The 20,864-nt window shown below is 36.8% G+C and overlaps 6 protein-coding genes across 6 annotated transcripts; 2 read left to right on the plus strand and 4 right to left on the minus strand.

The window, feature by feature from the left end:
• Nucleotides 1-3,115: 3,115 nt before the first annotated feature.
• Nucleotides 3,116-5,763, minus strand: GCK72_001482 (uncharacterized protein; the record flags this gene model as incomplete). The annotated part of the gene is made up of 6 exons (XM_053722992.1): nucleotides 3,116-3,226; nucleotides 3,366-3,506; nucleotides 3,551-3,683; nucleotides 3,817-4,007; nucleotides 5,420-5,552; nucleotides 5,705-5,763. The coding sequence occupies 6 exons, from the start codon at nucleotides 5,761-5,763 to the stop codon at nucleotides 3,116-3,118; spliced, it is 768 nt and encodes a 255-aa protein (XP_053591637.1).
• A 575-nt stretch (nucleotides 5,764-6,338) lies between these two features.
• GCK72_001483 (uncharacterized protein) lies at nucleotides 6,339-7,390 on the minus strand (the record flags this gene model as incomplete). The annotated part of the gene is made up of 4 exons (XM_003097673.2): nucleotides 6,339-6,408; nucleotides 6,733-6,955; nucleotides 7,000-7,065; nucleotides 7,114-7,390. 4 exons carry the CDS (start codon nucleotides 7,388-7,390, stop codon nucleotides 6,339-6,341), a joined length of 636 nt encoding a protein of 211 aa, XP_003097721.1.
• A 215-nt stretch (nucleotides 7,391-7,605) lies between these two features.
• On the plus strand, nucleotides 7,606-11,498 carry GCK72_001484 (uncharacterized protein; the record flags this gene model as incomplete). The annotated part of the gene is made up of 7 exons (XM_053722993.1): nucleotides 7,606-7,740; nucleotides 9,085-9,246; nucleotides 9,343-9,483; nucleotides 9,735-9,962; nucleotides 10,112-10,574; nucleotides 10,800-11,095; nucleotides 11,388-11,498. The coding sequence occupies 7 exons, from the start codon at nucleotides 7,606-7,608 to the stop codon at nucleotides 11,496-11,498; spliced, it is 1,536 nt and encodes a 511-aa protein (XP_053591638.1).
• GCK72_001485 (uncharacterized protein) lies at nucleotides 7,654-8,941 on the minus strand (the record flags this gene model as incomplete). The annotated part of the gene is made up of 4 exons (XM_053722994.1): nucleotides 7,654-7,767; nucleotides 8,100-8,239; nucleotides 8,287-8,383; nucleotides 8,894-8,941. 4 exons carry the CDS (start codon nucleotides 8,939-8,941, stop codon nucleotides 7,654-7,656), a joined length of 399 nt encoding a protein of 132 aa, XP_053591639.1.
• A 109-nt stretch (nucleotides 11,499-11,607) lies between the features above and the next one.
• GCK72_001486 (uncharacterized protein) lies at nucleotides 11,608-15,588 on the minus strand (the record flags this gene model as incomplete). The annotated part of the gene is made up of 12 exons (XM_053722995.1): nucleotides 11,608-11,699; nucleotides 11,750-11,990; nucleotides 12,056-12,098; nucleotides 12,143-12,240; nucleotides 12,283-12,385; nucleotides 12,450-12,628; nucleotides 12,678-12,744; nucleotides 12,793-12,967; nucleotides 13,011-13,122; nucleotides 14,725-15,021; nucleotides 15,092-15,399; nucleotides 15,513-15,588. 12 exons carry the CDS (start codon nucleotides 15,586-15,588, stop codon nucleotides 11,608-11,610), a joined length of 1,791 nt encoding a protein of 596 aa, XP_053591640.1.
• A 2,221-nt stretch (nucleotides 15,589-17,809) lies between these two features.
• Nucleotides 17,810-19,342, plus strand: GCK72_001487 (uncharacterized protein; the record flags this gene model as incomplete). The annotated part of the gene is made up of 5 exons (XM_053722996.1): nucleotides 17,810-17,914; nucleotides 17,985-18,285; nucleotides 18,337-18,509; nucleotides 18,727-18,878; nucleotides 18,937-19,342. 5 exons carry the CDS (start codon nucleotides 17,810-17,812, stop codon nucleotides 19,340-19,342), a joined length of 1,137 nt encoding a protein of 378 aa, XP_053591641.1.
• Nucleotides 19,343-20,864: the final 1,522 nt, after the last annotated feature.

The following is a 20,864-nucleotide window of genomic DNA, read 5'->3' on the forward strand; positions in this document are numbered from 1 at the left end:
AAAGAGAAAAGGTGAAAAGGAACAAAGAGTTTCAAAATCACAGTAATCAATTTTAATCAAAGAATAATAGATGAAGACGTACAAAGAAAAAGAAGACGTTTCAATGAAGAAAGAAAAGAAGAAGAAGAAGAAGAAGAAGAATATGTATCACTTTCCAAGTATAGAAAGAAGAAGATAGAAGAAAAAGAGAGAGAGTAGAGAGACGAAGAGAAATGATACAGTATCACAGATATTTTGATGTACAATTAAAAGAGACAAGACGAAGAAAGATGAAGATAATCAGACCTGATGACTTCTCTTTTGATTTTTGAAAATGTGTTGATATTTGGAATAAAACGAAATGTCATTTGACGGTATCCATTTCAAACAATTGGAACGTCTCGTGGTCAGGACTAACACTTTTAAAAGAGAATGGTCATGCGGAAATCCGGATGTCTGGAAATACAAAATATTGGAACTGCAAGGTCGACAACAAGAAATATCTAGTCTAGCTTTAAAAGTTGCCGGCTTTTTTCTTCGAAAAATTCTGGTATAATCAGATGATGGATTTTTGAAACATTTCAATGAAAATTTTCGAAAAAAGAACTCAAATACTATAAATGGATTTATTAGATCATACTTGTGATTCTGTAATTTTTATACTATACGTGTTCATTTCGAAGGTACTGAAAACCTTTTGAGGATAGAAATATGTTTTTCGAGATCCCGGAAAGGTCCAGCTACCGTAAAACCTCTATTAAAACGACAGTCTGAGAAAATTCAAACAAAAGAACGATATGTCGTTCTAATGGAGGTTTTATGGTAATCGCGTTTTGTTATGGAGGTGAGGGAGCCGGTAGATATGCGAAAATATGGTAATTTGTTTATTCTCAAAAGAAACTTTTTTGGAATATACTGCTAGTTAACTGATTATTGAAGGTCTTTCTTTCTGAATTAGACAGGGCTTTATCTGTGATAATCGAAAGGGTCTCCTATGCATTCAGCAAGTAAAGCAGAACGATAAAACGTACAGTTCGACTGAGAAACGGAATGGTTTTTGTGGAGTGTAATATTTGATTAAAAGTGTTTTTTTTTTCAATCAATAACATTTATTTCAAGTTCATAAAACGTGACACTATACAATATTCTCGATGCATTACTAAACATTATTTTCCTTTTTTGTGAAATGTCCTTCAGAATGTATTATTGTTGGAAAATATCAGATAGAACTGCAGAAAGATTCAAAGAAACGAAATAAAAGGAGAAAAGTGAAAAGTGTCAAAGAATAAAGACGCCACCATATACTCAATTTTTGACACTATCTGGTCAGTGTCTCTTCCAAGTATGACATCATTCCATCTAAATCGCCGTCAAGCGGTCAAAAACGAGAAATCGTATATAAAAACCATTCGAATCGACGACGATTGTGGCATGAGACAGAGAGACAAGTCAACTGTGTTGTAGGTTATATTACAAATTTTTTCGTATTTTACTTTTTGGAGAAACAAGGCAAAAAATAAAGAAAACCGGGGGGAAGACGTTGAGACAATCAATTGGAACAACAGGAAAGGAATCGACAGCACGTGGATTCTCTGATCATTTGAACAAAATGAGTGACACTAATTCGTCTCGGCAGATCTAATGGTCTCTACTTTGAGAAGTTTTCAGAGAGAACTGCTTCAAGAATATTTTATTTCAGATATACCAAACCAGTCAACTAAAGCTTCAAGTGTTCTAACAAGCGACCGTATTACTGTATATAACTTTTAAAAGATGTTTCAGCGAGGAATAGAAAATTGGTTCATGACTCATTGATACTGCAAAAACAATTCACTTATCAGGTTTCTCGCCAAAACTGATAGAACAAAGGTTCTCTCTGATGTCACATATCTTAAAAACCGAACAAATTTGATGAAGAATTGGAAAAGATAGCTGCCTCCGGTGAGATGTGTTCTATATTTCTGTGTGTCCATTGAGTGTGTGAGTAACTTTTTGATCTCAGGAACTTCCCAAAGCTGAACAGGATTACTGTAGGTACAGTAACTATCCCGCAGTAATACAAAGTGTGGAAGTGGATGGTGACTTGTACTATGACTTTATAATAGGGATCACAATTACAGAACACATTACAGACAGTGAGTCGGGCCAGCTTATGATTACTGTAGTTCCACCTAGTGATCCACAAGCACACCTCTGAACCGTCTCGATGAAACTGGGCTGAATTTAGTTTGAAAAACTTTGTGATACTATTTGAATGTTTTCAAAATATGAAAGGATATTCCGAGTCAACCTTATTTCAAAAATTACAAACTTCTAAATGGACAAAAAACACAAAATGAAAATAGTGCAACCCACCGAATTAGCCGATTAAATTTCGGCAGTGTTCGAACTTCCTTTTGCAACAAAAAACCTCATTTCATAGCCCTATCATTGCTGATTTTTGAGTGTTTGGTCTTTTAGAACAAGACATTGTATGATCCAAATTGGGCTGTCAAAGTACTTGGCAGAGTGCCAGCAATCAGTGAGTGTACTAGGTAATTATATTGTATCAAAAAACATGGTCATTGATCATTTTAAGTTCTCTATCTGGGAATATTTGTCGAGATATCGACTCGTGAATTCTAGTTGTCTTGTTTTGGATGGTAACCAGATGCTGCAAGCAGTTATAGCTTTCTACAGGTATCTATGAAGTAAAAGTGTATTCTGATATTCAGGGGAAGCATTAAATACTCTTGATTCTATTCAAGGAATCTAATTTCAAAGTTATAAATAACTGAAGAATTGTATTTTTAAAAGGACTGAATATTACCAAACAGATAAAAATCAATGTTCAAAGATTGTTTCATGGCATATCTCTTTCTATCTTTCACCTTTTTTCCACGAGGGAACGCCTTCTCCGTTGATGACGTTGCAAGGAAGATTCAGAAGACAAAATAAGAAAAAAGAAAGACTAACGACGTCTTTCGAAGTGATATCATTACAATATCATATGACGAGAAGAGACTGAAGATTTTCAGGTTTTAACAATATTTTGTTATCTCTGAAAAAATGAAAAACTGGAATGATAATTATTTATTTTCGGATATTTATGTTTTGTAGTCTACAGTATACAGAAAAATGTTATAATAGTTCATATTTAGCTTCTTTCTCTTCCTTCACTTCCGCACCATTTTTTTGAAATCGGAGGAGAGATTGATTCGTCTCCAGAGAGATTTTCAGATGGCGTCGGCTTGGTTGGAACTTCTTTCTGAAAAAAAGACAATCTATATATGTTTAACTTTTCAACTTTACTGAAACCACGTAAGTGAGACTTGAGAAGTTAAGTCACGCCTACATTTGCCCCACAATTTGAATGGAAAAAGGGGCGTAACCGAGAGATAACCTACCATTCGTCTTCCCAACTTTTCAGCCAATGCCTTCGAATCTCGAATGTTTCGTTCTACAGTAAGAACGCGTTGATTTGCTTGATGTCCATTTTCTATCATTATCACATTGGTAAGAAGTTCTTTCGTTGAATTTTTTGCATTCTTAAAGAATTTCTGTCAGTCCGGATGTTTATCAAGTTTCCTACCTCAATGACTCCCAGAACTTCTTCAGTGACAACATCAGCAAATTGGAGGCACAAGTATGACCAACTACAAAGAATATCCAATCGATCCAGCTCGTATTGTTTCCAAAGTTGAGTGGCAGCCGCCCACAGATAACTGAAATACTCAACTGTTTAGGGGTCAGACTACAGTAGTCGGAATAGGCGCTCATTCGAAATAGAAATATTCTCAGCTTTGCACTCTAGTAATCCAGAGTTTCAGATCATTCAAAAATCTCTAGATATCTCACCTGAAACTATGTGTAACCCTCGTCCATGTCTCCTGCCTCAATTGGGAGTGGGTTGCCTTTCGAGGCATTCGTTCTTGAACACGACAAATTGTATGATAGGCATAATAGATGCTCAATTGAGAACTCGAAACAGCACGAGTGTCAACAGTTCGTGGATTACGTTCAATCGCATCAATCCATTCCCAACAGACCTGAAATTATGGCTGTCTGATCGATATTCGATGACATGTTTCGGAGAAAAATGGAGAAATGCTCTTTCCGATTGCAATTAACAGTCCTTTATCTTTCAATTGGGGAAAATTCTGTTATACCCCCCCCACCCTGTTATGCCACCCCCCATGTTGGAAAACCCCCCCACGCCGTGCAAAAGTGGGGGGTCCAAACGGTGGGGGGCTTAAACAGAACCGTTCGGTGGGGGGACATGTTCGAATCTGTTAGTTCCCCGCACCGTTGATTTGGGGGGCTTTATTCGCATATCTGGAAATTTTTGATTATAACCCCCCACGATATTCTATTATGAACCCCCAAACCCCTATGTTGCCATAACCCCCCACTGGGGGGTTATATTCAAATGTACAAGGGTGCATATTGGAATGGTGGGGGCCTATATTCAAATGGTGGGGGACCTTATTCAAATTGTGGGGGTGTATATTCAGATGGTTTTCCGGATTTCTAAGAAACCTAAGCCTAAGAGAATGGTGAAAAGTTGTCCCTCACATGGTGGGGGTGTATATTCAAATGGTGGGGGACCTTATTCAAATTGTGGGGGTGTATATTCAGATGGTTTCCCGGATTTCTAAGAAACCTAAGCCTAAGAGAATGGTGAAAAGTTGTCCCTCACATGGTGGGGGTGTATATTCAAATGGTGGGGGACCTTATTCAAATGGTGGGGGTGTATATTCAAATGGTGGGGGTCTATATTCAAACGGTGGGGGTGTATATTCAGATGGGTTTCCGGATTTCTAAGAAACCTAAGCCTAAGAGAATGGTGAAAAGTTGTCCCTCACATGGTGGGGGTGTATATTCAAATGGTGGGGGCCTATATTCAAATGGTGGGGGGTTATATTCAAATGGTGGGGGCCTATATTCAAATAATGAGCATTCGAAATCTGGTTTGAAAAAACACTTCGCTGCTAAATATGCTTCAAAAAAAAATGGGTAAAATATGAAGAAATAGTCCAAAAATAGGCAAATTGTCGAAAAAATCCCGAAAAATTAATAATTTCGAAAATATTGATCAGCCTAAACAAACAACTGATAGAGCCCCCCACACCTCCCTTTAAAGGATAAACACTGATATGCTCCCCCACCACTCTGATCAAGCGTTTGTGGGGGGGGTTTTCCAACATTTATGCCAGGGGGGGTTTAACGAATTTTTCCGGGGGGTTATAACAGAATCATCCCTTCAATTGTTTATAAAATCCGTTCATAGCATCATAGCACGAACCATGTCTTGAAAATAAATGGAGAATACTCTTATTTGATCTTATTCAATAAAGATTGATCCTATTCAATAAATCAATCCTAATAAATTGACTTGATAAGTTAGCAAAGTCTTTATTTGTTTTACCCTCTGTTTCAGTTATCTTCTACTAAAACTCACTTCAATCAATGATTCGTCATAATGACTTGTGTTCAGAATACACGAATAAACGTGATCAATGAGTTCCAGTTGTTCAACAGAAAATGAATGATCCGTTGAGTTGGATAACACCTCTCGAATCACACCAACTGCTCTGCAACGTTGAGAAATTTGTGTAATAAAATCTTTTGTGTGTTCAAATTATACTTGTGCTTAGAATCTGAATTTCCAATGCTACTGTAACAAAAATCAGATGAAGGGAAGTTTGAAAAATGAATGAAAGAGTATCATTTCCTAAAAACTAACTTTTCGTAATCTCTGGAAACGGTAGCGTTGAATGCCTCCTGTAGAATGTCCTCAGGCATTATGTGAAAACTGGAAAACTTTAGAACTAGAACTGTAATGGGAGAAAAATGAAACGTTTTCAAGAAAGCTTATCGAATAAAATCGCAGAATTGCTTCTTCCCCAACAGTGAAAACCAAAAACTGGAAGGAGAAGCCGTCGCTGTCCAGATGCTACGCTTCCAAAAAAATAAGTCGCTGTTGCGACGCTTCACTTCGCGCAGAAGGTTGACCAGTACAAGTAGGTCAGCGGGGCAGGCAGTGGGAGTTGAAAGTGAAATCACAATAGTACCAGGTGTATAAGTGTAGAGGGAATTCCCATTTAAAAACATACAGAAGTTTTTATTTATGTAGCCAAGAGTATGGCTGATGGAGAGAAAAAAAAGAAAGAGGCTTATTATAAGGATGATTATGAATGAAATGAGATGCTTTTCTGAAAACAAATGATCCAAGATTCAAGAGACCTATAACTTCAAGTGGAAGCCGTAATTGAGTCGTGTGAATGAAGAGATTGAGAAAAAATAGAGAGGACGGTGAATAGAAATGTTTAAAATTATGGAATTTCTGTGCATGTTGACGTGGAATGAATGAAGGGAAGTTAGGTTGCAGCATAAACTCCAGCCATTCCTTTGATGTTCATTCTGTCGAACTCGTCGCTATCGACACGCCTGAAAGTTGAATGAAATGAATAGAATCTATAAAAAAATCTATGAATAGAATCTATTCAATAGATATATTTTAGAAACATATCATATCGCTTACAAATCGTCTACTGGAACTTCAAGTACTAGCTATTGAGTTTCCAAAATGTGTCCAATTTTAGAGCTCTATCAAAAGATACATCTTACCACCAATCGAAAACTCATTTTAATGAGCGAAACAACGAAAAAGCTGTGACGGAGTAAGACAGGTAGATGTTAATAACAACTTCCTCACTTATGGCAAGTAAGTTGCAAACTCAGAAGAGTTTTTGAAGCATGAAAAATACTCACTTCACATGACGCGTGGATCCTCTCTGGGTCTTTGGATACTGTGACATTTTTGCGAAATCGATAATGTATGATTGTCCGCAGATAGTAACCTCCGTGATCGGCATCTGACTGACGAACGCTTCCTCGATGTCTTTCTCGGTGCGAGGATCGAAACGCCACCATCCTTGCTGACGTCCATGATACAACCAGTACATCTTAGAGGGCGCTGGCATATTCATTGCGGCTAAATTGATAACATTTGAAATTTTAGTTTAGAATGTAATATACCATTCAAGGCGTTCACATCAGGCTTGACATCTTCGTCTACTGGTTCTTGTTTAACGTCTCTGTCAGCTTAAAAGTAATATAATTAGAAATATGTAAAACTAGTTCAATGCATACTTGCATTACTTGTCGACGGAGCTCCCGAATCTGTCAGGACCATTTTGAGATTCAAACTCTGCGATGGCTTTTCGAAAATCCCGGCATCGATTGGCCCACGACAAATCGGACATCCTCCCAACGCAGCAATGCTGACACCTTTGAGACATATAAAACAGAATTTGTGACCACATGCCGGAATGGCAGTGGGCAGAACCATTTCACAATGGCAAACCGGGCATTCCTTATCGATTGCTGCATTTATCGACTGCTGTCTATTTGGTGTAATCGAGTTCATTTTCGGTATCTAAATAAATACTAGAAAAAAAAACAATTTGTGCTTGTGCAAATTTTTTGACGATATTATGCTGTAAAATATGGATTTGTACCAACAAATAAGAGTTCCACGAGATTTAATAAAAAGTTTTATGAGTTTTAGTTCATAACACTTCCAACACAACAAATCAAAACCATAAGGGCAGCAACAAACAAGGTAAAAGGAAAGAGTCAGTGATGAATGAACGTCGAGCCGGTTACCCGTCTGCAGCCGCACCAAGGCGCTTAGTCGGCTCTGGTGACCTCAATATCGACTCCTGGCTCGATGGAGATCGATGTGATTTGGCGGAGAACCTCAGCTGGGGCGTGAAGGTTGATCAGACGCTTGTGGATGCGCATCTGTAAAATAAAATCAAGATACAAACAAATTGGTGTACTACAAGTGCCTCAGCTACTGGAAAAAGCGTTTTACCAAACTTCGGAAAATTTGTTCAACAATGACTAGTCTTTTCTGCCTCTCGGATAACAGAAAAACGCCACATTCTAGATATGAAATAACCTTTTTTAATAATAGATAAAACGCATGTGAATTTGTCCTTCTCAACTTCCGCAATTTTTGAGAAACGAGAGGCGCCAAAATCGAACCCCTTTGTCACACGGACACGTTCGTGAAAGGGTGAACATGTAAATAAGGAGGTCAGCTAGGCTGATTAAAAAAAGAAAAACCCTACCTGGAAACGATCCCAGGTCTTGGATCCCTCTCCGCATGGAGTCTTGCGGGTGGTGATGCGGAGAACCTTGGTTGGCATGCGGATTGGGCCCTTGACAATAAGGTGCTCGTTCTTGGCTCCGTCGATGAGTTGAGCGCAAACTAGAAACTCTTTGATTGGAAGAGAAAGGGATATTACTAAAATTTACCCTTCTCAAGCGGCTTGACGTTTTGAGAGGTAAGAGTCAAACGGATGCGGTGCTCCGAGTTGTCGGTGAGAGCCTTCTCATTCTTGAAAGCGACAGCCTGAAATTTATTTTTGAAACAATCCGTTTAATGAAGAATAGAGGTTATTACAAAACTGATAGAAAACGGCTTCAATGAGATCTGTGACAGCACATTTTGAATTTTTTTTTTAAATGTCCCATATTCGTAACTGACATTTTATTTTTAAAAAAAAACTTACCATGGTTGATTCGATGTAGATTTTAAAGAGCTTTGAAGGACTGCTATCTTTTGATTTTAGCCTTTCTGTGCTCTATTGCCAGGTTGATTGCTGGAAAGAAAGTTGTTTAAACATATTTTTGATTAGAAAAAGTGGTTAGATGAAAACAACGAAGAACAACGAGTGAATACATTCAACTATATGACTTTCCACTTGGTAGTACTATTAAAAATCAATATTTTCATCAAAAATACAAGGAAAAGCATGAAAAATACAAGAAAACCGTTGAAAAAGAGATTTTTTTGAAAAAAAATCCAACGCCCCAAAAACTTGCAATGGTTAAGCGTTGAATACTCAGTCTACGAGACAACCTGCGAATCAAACAGCCAATTTAGTCCAGTGGAGCGAGCTTTCACCATTTGTATTCAAAAGAATTTTTTTCTATTTCTGCCGATTATTTTCACTTATTTCGATAATAGAGTGCAAGAATTAATGAAAAACTTGTTCTAGTTGTTGCTTAAATTACTTTTGATTAATCCATCAGCAGTGTTTGTTTTTACAGATGATTGGAGATGTACAGCAAATTCTACAAGGCTCCGAAGTGCCAAAAGATGTTGTCAAAAAGACACCGAAGCCTAGTGCCGTCCGAAAACCAGAAGGAATGAAAAGAGAGTTGTTCAATTTGATAAAAGGAAAAGATCTGACAGCAGTCATGCCTACAGATGTGAAGAAAACCTACAAGCAGAAGTTTCAGGCAATTTTTATAATAATTTTCGTATTCTCTTTCAATGATAATCAAAAGCCGTAATTATCATTTCAGACTGGATTCCGATCTGTTCGTAAATACAAATGGATGTCATTCACAAATGAGGCAAGAACCGATGGTCTCATGCTCCATCATTGGGTTCGGACAGACAAAGTTGAAGCGATGAACCCATATCCATTTTCTAAATTCAACAAAGTACGGCATTTTGTTCTGCAGAAATTGAATTTTCAAGAAACATACGCTTTGTAGACATCTAAATTTTGGCTTAAAAAAGGAACTAAATGTAACACTAAGTTTTTTCTTGGAACTAAAAGTTAGAAACTTCTTATTTTAAAGAAAAACGCATAAAGTTAACCTGAAAATAAAGCTTTGAAAAATAGGGTTCTTCTACTCCCACATCTGTGAAATTATTTAATAGTCTTCCTATAGAAATTACATTTTTTCAGGTGATAGACATTCCAACATACACGGATGAGGAGTACGAAAACCACTTGAAAATAGCAAAATGGTCTCGTGGGGAGACTGATTATTTATTTGATACTTGTCGTAGATTTGATATTCGCTGGCCAATTGTTTTCGATCGTTACGATTGTAAAATGTTCGGAGTGAATAGATCTGTTGAAGATCTCAAGGAAAGATTTTATTCTATCAACTACGAGCTTAATCTTCTCAGAGTGAGTGAATTTATCTGGGAAACTTTTTTTGAAAATATATCATAATTTTGTCATAGAAAAGTTCTAACCGAAAGTATATTTTTAAATAGACATTTTGAAATGAAATTAAACTGAAAACTGGTTATGGATAGTTTAAAAAGTATTTTCAGGATCCGAGTTCTTCTCCAACTGCATATGACGCAGAACACGAGCGCCGTCGAAAAGAACAATTGAATAAGCAATGGAATCGAACAGCAGAACAATTACAAGAAGAAGAAGATTTGACAGCGGAATTGCGACGCATTGAATTGAGAAAAAAGGAAAGAGAAAAGAAAGCGCACGATCTCCAGAAGCTTATAAACATGACAGAACAACCAGCAAGTCCATCAACTGCTGGATTCCCTGGTGCAGCTACAGCGAAACGAAAGAATCAATTCAGAGTAAAAGGTGGTTCTATTTCGATGGCTGTTGGACCGTTATTCAATCCATTGGATATATCTGTCACTGCTTTACGTTTCTCCGAATTCAAATCATCTGGTGCTCATTTCCGTGGGCAAGAAATGAAGTTGCCTACTAACATCGGACAGAAAAAACTGAAAAATATTGAGGTTATCCTGGAAAAATGCAAAATGGGTAAGTATTAGACTATATTAGCTCGGCACAGTTCTTACAACTGCGCTCCACCGAAACGCACTAGAAAAATGTCTCTTTTTCTCTGAGTCTCTCAATTTTCTTTGGTTTCGGTAGACCGCGGTTGTAAGAAGAGTGCCGTGCTAATAATAACATTTATTATTAAACAAATATATGACGAGCCTTCAAAATTATAATTAAAAACGCTATGTTTCTATTTTTCCGCAGAAATGAATCCAGTCGCGTCGGAATCGATTATGAAGACTTACAACGATTTCCGATCACAAGTGATGCTTGTTCAAGAATTAAAATCAGCAATGCAAACAGCTGAATACGAATTAGAATCTGTACGAATGAAAATGCAGGAACACGGAAAAGATTTTGAGATTGACCCACGTTTCCGAATCTCACAACTTCCTGAAGGTGGCCTTGATGAAGATTTGGTTGGTGGACCAGGGCAGGCAGCAACTAGTCGAAGAATCACTTCTTACATTGATACTAGCGGAACGAAGGATGCTGCTACGGTAACTTCTATTTTTTTAATTAAAAAAACACCCCAAGCCAAAGTCTCTTATGGGACTATTCACGGGAAGTAAAATATAGTTAAAAATAACAAAAATCCTATAAAAAAATCGAAGGTTTTTAAATATATATTTTATTCTCTGTGAATAGCCCCATATGAATTAGAATAATAATATCCAGTACTTTTAATCCGGTTTTTCATTTTTGTCGAGATAAATTTGATATCGAATAATTTTAAAGCTTCCTCTGTGTGGGATATTTATAAAACATATGAATAATTTTCATTTTTCCCAGATTCAGTCAGCTGCTGCTCGCAAGCGGAAGGCCACTGCAACAACTCCAACCCTCACATCCACGCCGTCCTCCTCCTCTCTAGCGGATCCGAAGCGACCCAGAAAAGTCTAGTCATTTTATATTAGTATCATTGTAACCCCTAAATTGAAATTTGCCGTATATATTTCATTGAATCTCATTTGTGTCATTTGAATTAATTCATTTTAAAAATATATTGTTTTCATTCTGTCACTGATTTGATCACTCTTTCTAGACGTCTTGTTTTTTCCCGGTGCATGAAAATGACGGCGGCGATGAGGAGTAAAAAGAATGCTGGAACATTGATAGGAAATTCTTGACGCAAACCCATACCCATTACTTACCAACTATAGCGAGGGCCCAGTAGAAAATACTATACTTGACAACTCGATCATTTTCGAAGGCTCTCGCGTTGACGAAGGTAATCCGAACCTTTTCATCACCAAGAATCAAGTCAATTTTCAAATCGAAAGCCGCGAAGTTCAGAATTAAAATCTCATCGTCACGTTGAACGACTCCTTGAAGAAGACATGGTCGACGTTTATCATATTTCTTCGGTTTCCGAAGATTCACTCTCCATTTCGCCTAAAAAAATAACTTTCTCCGACAGAAAAAGGGCGTAATACCTTAATCTTTTTCATATCGTGAACCTCACTGTCCATTCGAATTCGTAAGTTTTGATGCTCTCCGACTCTGAAATCAAACGTTAACTCAAAAATGAAAAACTAAAAACTAACGTCACTTTCATATGTTCAGTTCCTACAAGAACATCCACAAAATGAACTAGTTGACATGCGTCGGCGACGTTTTCAGATGACTCCACGTCAGATTCAGCCTGAAATTATCTATGACTGGAGGAGGTGGAGGTGCGGTCTACCAAAGAGATGTTATGACAGCGTGCCCATTCCAGACAGTCCGTTTTTTGAATGTTTGATTTACACGATTCCGATTCGACAAACATTCCGGATGAGAATTCGTACCTTCAGAAATATATTTATACAGGTTCCTGGAAAAGGGTGGAGTCAAGAGAAATGAAGCACAAACCTTTTATTCTTATTATCTTCCACAAATTTTGGTATCATGATTTCCTTGATTTTATCCGTCGAAAATTTCAGAATTGGTTTCTTTAAAAGTGAAGAGAATACTGGAATTCCACGATAGGTATACGGTGGAATCGACAGTAGTTTGTGAAGTTCCAGTAGAGATTGATCTTTTGAATTTGTCTGAAAATGGGGGGTTGGAGATTGCTAGTATCTGAATGCTGAATTTTACCGTTTCTCGATTTATCATTCTGACTGAAAGATGTCCGGTTCGCGCACGAGAGGAGAAGAGATTTTCACTTAAAATACAAAACAACATGCTCTTTTTTCTTTTCTTTCTCACTTACCATTCAGAAGACGTCGTCTGAAATTCGTGACCACAAATAGCCGCAGGACAGCAACATGCCGAACAACAACCCCAGTTATCCCATGATACAAAAAGTTCCAGATTCAGATTATTATCCTTGGTTGAGTTTACAGTAATTACTAGTGACTCATAGTTTTGATAGGTGAATAATCCACCTGAAAGACTACGGTAGTAAGGAGAAAAACACGCACGTCTCACCATTATCTGGACCAACGACATCTCCATTCACAAATATATTACTGCTGACCACATTTCCATTCAATTCCATTCCACACATTGTGGTAAATCCATCGGACGACCGAGAGTGAATCTGAGAATTCTTACCATTACTTGGCTTTTAAGATACTCAAACAAATTAAGACGCATTCTCCGAGTCGATCGAGCATCGATCAACTGACCATAGGCACACGAAAAAAGTTTACCATCTCCGATTTGCCTATAATTTTGATCAATGATAGTATAAAGTGTTCTCAGTAAATTGGGTACTTTTTGGCCGGGTCCATCACCTGGGTACCTAGGAAAATCAAAAAATCGATATTTTTCGAAAAATTTTCCTGAAGTAGTTAGGAATGAAATCTCAACGGAAAATTAATGTAGACACTATTTTAAGCATTTTTTGTGTTTAGAAGAAAATTCCAGCTCAACACCTTCAATGTGAAAATTTTCAAAATGTGTGAAATTTTCGGGTTTTTTTTCATGAAATCGTTTTTATCTCGGCAGTGACACGACAAGACAGCGTTTTTTATTTGAAAATCTAAATTTACATGAAATTTGGTATCGGAAACATGTTGTCCCTACTCGTAACTCGGGGACCAAAGAACGGTTTTTGGGGGAAGAATGAGAAAAACTGGGATTTTAATTTTCGAGGTCCTCCGGTAAATCATTTTTGATGTTCCAAAACAAAGGTTTTTTGAATTTTTTTTATTCAATCATGTCATTTTTCTTCTGTCCCGACCCAATTTTTGATTATACCACGAAAAAATATTCGAAAAAATTGAATTTTTTGAAATTTTGAAATTTTTTTTTTATTCAGTCGAATAACGTTGCAAGTATGAAGTTCCTTTGCATCAACTTCCCAAGTTGAGCATTTCGCCGAATTTCATCTTGAAAACGTAAATTGCAGATGACCCGATGATGGAAATCAGTTGTTTCATAAACCCAAATTATGTTTCAGTCATATCCTCCTAATTTTATAATGTTATCCTTCATATTTCAGTTCAAATAATTCGTTTCAGAAAAAAATTTCAAAATTTCAAAAAATTCAATTTTTTCGAATATTTTTTCGTGGTATAATCAAAAATTGTGTCGGGACAGAAGAAAAATGACATGATTGAATAAAAAAAATTCAAAAAACCTTTGTTTTGGAACATCAAAAATGATTTACCGGAGGACCTCGAAAATTAAAATCCCAGTTTTTCTCATTCTTCCCCCAAAAACCGTTCTTTGGTCCCCGAGTTACGAGTAGGGACAACATGTTTCCGATACCAAATTTCATGTAAATTTAGATTTTCAAATAAAAAACGCTGTCTTGTCGTGTCACTGCCGAGATAAAAACGATTTCATGAAAAAAAACCCGAAAATTTCACACATTTTGAAAATTTTCACATTGAAGGTGTTGAGCTGGAATTTTCTTCTAAACACAAAAAATGCTTAAAATAGTGTCTACATTAATTTCCCGTTGAGATTTCATTCCTAACTACTTCAGGAAAAATTTTCGAAAAATATCGATTTTTTGATTTTCCTAGGTACCCAGGTGATGGACCCGGCCAAAAAGTACCCAATTTACTGAGAACACTTTATACTATCATTGATCAAAATTATAGGCAAATCGGAGATGGTAAACTTTTTTTGTGTGCCTACGGGTGCTCGAACGAGTCAGAGAGTGTGTCTTAAAAGTTAGAGAAGAACTAACCGCCAATTCCCCATTAGGAGTCCCCATAATCTCTCTATTCTCTTCATTCGTCGCGTGCTCACCACTCCATCTCGTCCATTTTCCAAAATCTAAATCATTCGAAATCAGATATTTCTGAAAGTCAGCGACACGCGGATTCTGTTCACAATCCTTGAGATTACAGTAATCCAGATGGTTGTCCAACATTCGTGTTCCAATAGATAGTTTTGTGAGCATTTGAGTGAAATCTCGTTCAGGGAAAAGATAATAAATATTGTTGAGTCCTTCGATTATTGGATGACAAGTGGCACATTTCACCTGGTACGGGAGACCGAGTTCTCGTGTTGTCTGGATATGAAATTTGTTACTGTAATCGTGTTAGATCTACCTGATGAATCCGAAATCCAAGATTGAAGAAATCTTTCGAATCACACCATTCCTTCGAAATATGAGGAACCCGCAGCGAGGGATTTGCAATGAAATACGGTAACTTGTGATGAATTGTCTGTTTTCCATTCAACCATCCCAATGAATCAATCTCCATTATTTTTCCCTTATACAGTTCTGATTCTGACATGTTTGTGAAATGGAATATCAGCTGATAGTCAACATATTGATCGAATTCAGAAGTCAACGGGATCATCGAATAAAGAGAATAAAGACCAAGTCGATCGGAAAGTGAAGTATGCTTTGGTTCTGTAATAAGTACATGGTTATGGTCGAAATCTGACCGAAATCTGAATCGCTTGACTGCTGAACCGACTCGAATCGTCTCATGTCTAGACCACGCCCCTTTCTTCAAACCGTACCTATTTTATCTTCTCCTCGAGTTTCAGTGAACAGATGAGCTATGAATATGTTGAGCAGAATTGTATGAAACAACATTTTTGATGCAAGCAATCGAAATTCGGAAATGAAAATTTACATTCATTATTCTGGACGTACATTTTCTAGAAACTAGTTTATTATATACAAAGCTCCGCCCACAATTTTCATTGAGTTTTTTCTATTACCTGACCATCCGGATGACCTTATGCCACAGATATCTTCACTAGTCCGAAAGAGGGCGGAGCTTCCGAATGCTCCGTTCTATGTTCCGATCCTCTCAGACACACTCAAAAGTGACCAATACGTGCAACAACAAAAAAGTGTTACTCTTGTATTATCAATGTTTCTTACTGTTTCCTCTCCCTCTAACTCCACATTTTTTCTTTCTATAATTCTCTTCAACCACTCATTTTCTCTTATTTCTTAACACACAGTTCTTCTCTTCCACTCTCTATTTGCATCTACAATCTATCTATTTGCGCACTATGCCGGCTCCCACGGAGCACACTCCCTTTAGTGCTTCACAACATGGGAGAAGAAGAAGGAAATTTCTGGTTGTAGCAAGGCAACATTCAACCAAAATAACCGTTGCTAACCAACCAATATCCCGTCTCGTTTTCTCCTTTCCTAAGTGTTCAATTCCCAAAATTTTCCATTCATTTTGTTTCTCTCGTATTGTTGGAATCTCTCCTTTTCACTTTCTCCTCATGTTTCTTCTTCCTAGATTTTCCGTGTTCTAAGAACCGTGACTTGTGTAAATGTTGTAGTTACCCAGGTTCTGTCTCGGATGAATCACACTTTCTGTGTTGAAAAGAAACCTCCTGGAGTAAAATGCAGGTTTTTTTTGAAAACTTGCTTCTTATCTTTTTGAAACTGAATCCATATTTATTACCAACTCCGCAATTGTTCAACAAAGTCTGAGTTCCCCATTTCAAGAACCAATTTCGACTACTGAGCACCCAAAATGAGAGTGCGTCTTACGGTTGCTAGCCAACCAACCAATTTCCCATTTTCGGATTTTCTAGGGATTCAATTTCCGGAGATTTGCATTCACTTTATTGTTGGAAACCTCACGATTTTCCATCCTACTAGAGTATACGAATACTTTAAATTTTCCCGAAAGAACTCCTGAATCTGAGTTTTCATTCCCTTATTTTAATAATCTTCTTTCACAGTTTTGAGATTTTTCATTGATGGAGTTTTTATAAGAGGGGATCTCAAAACATCATCTCAATTTTTGAAAATCGTGACCGAGTCTATTAGGAAGTTGTTACAGTATTTTGATTTGGTTTTTCATTACGCGTAGTACCTGAAGTAGATTTTCAGGAAAAGGTTTACACTCAATTTATGATTATCCGAACCCCAATTTCATCAAGTATTTGATTCTTTGAAAACAAGGATCAGTTCCGAATGGTCTCCCCGAAAAGATACCTTTCAAATGATGTGTGTCTTGAACTTCGGCTTCTTTCCCTATTCTCTCGTCCCAAGAAAAACCATCCAAAGATCAGGTAACTTTTTCTTTTTACAAAATTTGATCCTTCGTTCTTTCTTCTATTGGAATGCCTCTTATTCGCCTTGTCTGCGTACTCTTTGCTCTTCTTCAAGAACAAACAGAATAGTGTGTCAATGGTCTCCGTCTCATACCTCTGTTTCTTTTTCTGATTCACCATCTTTTTTATATTCGTTTTCTTATCTACTTTTTCTATTCCTTTGCCGACTAAAAACTACATCATTTTATGTGTTCTCTCTTCCTGATTACCTATTGGTATATTTTTTGTGCATATATGTTTTGTGCTCGTTTTAGCGGTGAATCATCTGCAGAAATTATACTTTTTTTGTCATGTTTCACTGTCTAGTAGTGGCTCTGATCTTTGTGGAGATCTTCCCTAAAACGAGATTCTTCTTTTTCTGAATTTCTAGTTAGCGAGTAGTGGCAGGTGCTCAGATGATCCCTCTCGTCAGACACCATTCTTCCGATCACGCCCACTTTTGGTTTACGGTATTTTATTGTTAGCAGCTTGCTCTATGAATCATCTGTGAAAACTGGAGTTTCTCAAGTATTCGTCACTTTTTTCTAGTTTTCAAATGCTTGAATTATCATTTGAAACTGCTGACAAACGACTCCACTCATTTCATAATTGGAGAAAAGCTCGACTCCGCCCACTTTGTGCATTTATAAGGAATCTTGAAATTGATGTTCTAAACTTTTTACTCATCTCCTCTACATCATTTTCAAATTATCCTGAAATTTCAGATCTCGTAAGAAGAATCTCAAAAAATGGGTCAATCAGTAAGCCGAGATGATTTTATATGGACACTCACAGAGCAGCCGCATATGAGTCGAAGAGAGGCGATTGTGAAGAAATATCCAGAAGTTAAAACGGTAAGAATATATTTTCCGTTGACCGGATGTCCTCACAGAATACTCATTTTTCTAAAATTCCAATTTTCAGTTATTCGGAGTGGATCCTTCTCTAAAATATGTCGTTTCTAGTATGGTTCTTTTCCAAATATTTATGTGCTGGCTGTTACAAGATGCCGACTGGATATTGATTCTTCTGGAAGGTTATTTATGTGGAGGAATTATAAATCATGCAATGACTTTGGCTATTCATGATATTTCACATAATACTGCATTCGGAAATAAACATCCGTTGAAGAATCGATTCTTTGGAATGTGGGCAAATCTACCGATTGCCGTTCCAATATCTATTTCTTTTAAGAAATATCATGTGGAACATCATCGATATTTAGGTAAGTTATTGGATTTCGTGGATACAAACCAAAAAAAATATTTGTTTTCAGGAGAAGATGGTCTGGATACAGATGTTCCGACAACTTTTGAAGCAGAATTTTTCACAACATCTCCAAAAAAACTTCTGTGGTTGACATTGCAACCATTCTTCTATGCATTCCGTCCATTGATAATTTACAAGAAAGCACCGACTGATATGGAGATTCTGAATGCAGTGATACAGGTATGGCTCACGATTAGAAAATTACACTTACTTCTCAAAGTGTAGTCTATGACAATGGTGTGGCTTTAGCGGGAATAGCTCAAAATCTCATAGTTTAATACTAGAATCAAAGAGTTACAAAGCTAAAATTTGAGATTGAATGGCCGCTGAAATAGTACCATTTGCAAGATCATTCCCTGCAAAGTTGTTTTTTTTTGAAGAAAAAATCTATTTCCAGATATCATTCGACTTGGCGATTCTCCACTTTTTCGGACTGAAATCTCTAATATATCTTCTATTCGGAACAATTATCAGTATGGGTTTACATCCAAGTGCTGGACATTTCATTTCAGAACATTATGCATTTAAAGAAGATCAAGAAACATTCAGGTTAGTTTTCATTCTTACTTCACCCCGGTGACCTAATACCGTATATTTTTATTTTCAGTTATTACGGCCTATGGAATTTGTGTACATTCAATGTTGGATACCACGTTGAACATCACGACTTCCCATATATTCCAGGAAGAGATCTTCCAAAACTGAGAGCAATGGCTCCCGATTTCTACGAGAATCTCCTCCAACACACGTCAATGATGGAGATTCTAACTGAATTCGTAATGAATCCATCGATGGGACCATATGCTCGATTGAAGAGAAAACCTCGAGTAGATCAGCAGTTTTATGGAAATTATCAACTTTTTGAATATGTTGAAGGGGTGGGTGTTGTTCTGATTGAACTTCTAATCCCAATTGTTTCATACGTGTATTCTGGAATATTTTCAGTTTCTTCATCATATTGGCATCTACCGACTCCAGAAGTTTGCGGGAAATGTGTTCGATCTCAACAATAATAATGAAAATAAAAAATTGAATTGATCAAGAGAAGAAGAACCAAACAATTTGATTGGCTCAACTCTAAACAATTCACTGTCTAAACTTTTGATGAAAATAAAATATTTATAAATATTCGAGAAAAGAAAAACAACAGAGCTCGTGATTTTCTTGTTTTCTTGTCTGCACTCCGAGGAGGAAGTCTTTATTTTCAGAAATTGACTCTTTTTTTACCAGGATTTATTTCAGATGGAATATTGAATATCGGGAGCACGCTAGTGTAACGAAAAGCGTTTTTCTTGTTGACTTTGTATCCGTGAGAATGAGATGTTATTTCAGAAAACACATTACTTTTTCTTCCATTGTAATGTCGTTTTGTGATCCATGAATCCTTTGCTCCAACCACTTTCCGTCATATTTTCCTCACATATTGCCTAACAATTTTTGATCCTTATCGTTGAATTAATTTATTGAAAACTTCTTTTCCTTGTATTTGTATTCGCCGTCCTATTTCTCTCTAACTTATTAAAAATTTTGTGGAAAAAAAACAATTCAATTCTACTTTTTCGAAGAGAAAGAACAGTTTTCAGACTGAAAAATTAGCCATTTTTGTGATATTTTTTCAGACTGAAAACTTTCGATTCATTTCATTTTTCCATCCCAATGTATAATTCAAGTGTCTTCTTTTAACAAGTGGACACATAAAGAATTGAAACCAGTTTTCCGGAGACAAAATTGAAAAGAGGAGGAAAATGATACAAAAAACTGGGACACATACAAGTTGAAATTTTCAAAAATAGGAAAGGAGAAAGTCATCAAGTTCAAATTACTTTTACTTTTCCATCCCATTTTTCTAGTTTTTCAGATTTCTGAAGAGTTTCGGAATGTCATTTCAGGTACATAGTAGTGTGTAGAAAAACTAGATCCGTAGTCCCACTGAAATATGTTTTGTTTTAGCACGAATCTTACAAAAAACTTTAAAAAAAAGAAACCTACTGTTTTGAACTAGTGAGGATTGAGAAGACGATGCCGAATTTTGAAAGAGTGTTCCGATTGACACCCCATACTTGCAACTTTCATTTTTACAGCTCTTCTGGAGAAGTTTTTCTCTAGAGAGTTTCAGATAATTAAAACAAAAAGACTGGAAAGTTTTTCTTTTGTCTTTGGAGTCAAAACGCTTCAAGAGAAATAACTCTGCCATTCTCTAGACAGCGCTCGTGGTAGATAGTTGTCAACTCCAAAGTTTAAGCTTTCGGTTAGATCCAATGAAAGTTAAAATTATTGGCACATAATCAGAACAGTGACCTCCCAAAACAATTTGTAGCACTCTCGAATTTTCATAGTGGCACCTTAAAACCGTTTTTCCACTTAGCATAATGTATGATCCCATTAACAGAACCATCTCCTTTCTTCGTTCAAATAAAAACAGTGTTGTTATTTGTGACTGGTTGACCCCATTGGTTGTTATCTAATCCTACTAGTTTCACTTGTTACTATTCAATGGAAATGCAACAATCTCTATTCTACCCTTTCCCTTTATAC

This window comes from Caenorhabditis remanei, chromosome I (genome assembly GCF_010183535.1).
Source record: "Caenorhabditis remanei strain PX506 chromosome I, whole genome shotgun sequence".
Classification (NCBI taxonomy): Eukaryota; Metazoa; Nematoda; class Chromadorea; order Rhabditida; family Rhabditidae; genus Caenorhabditis; species Caenorhabditis remanei.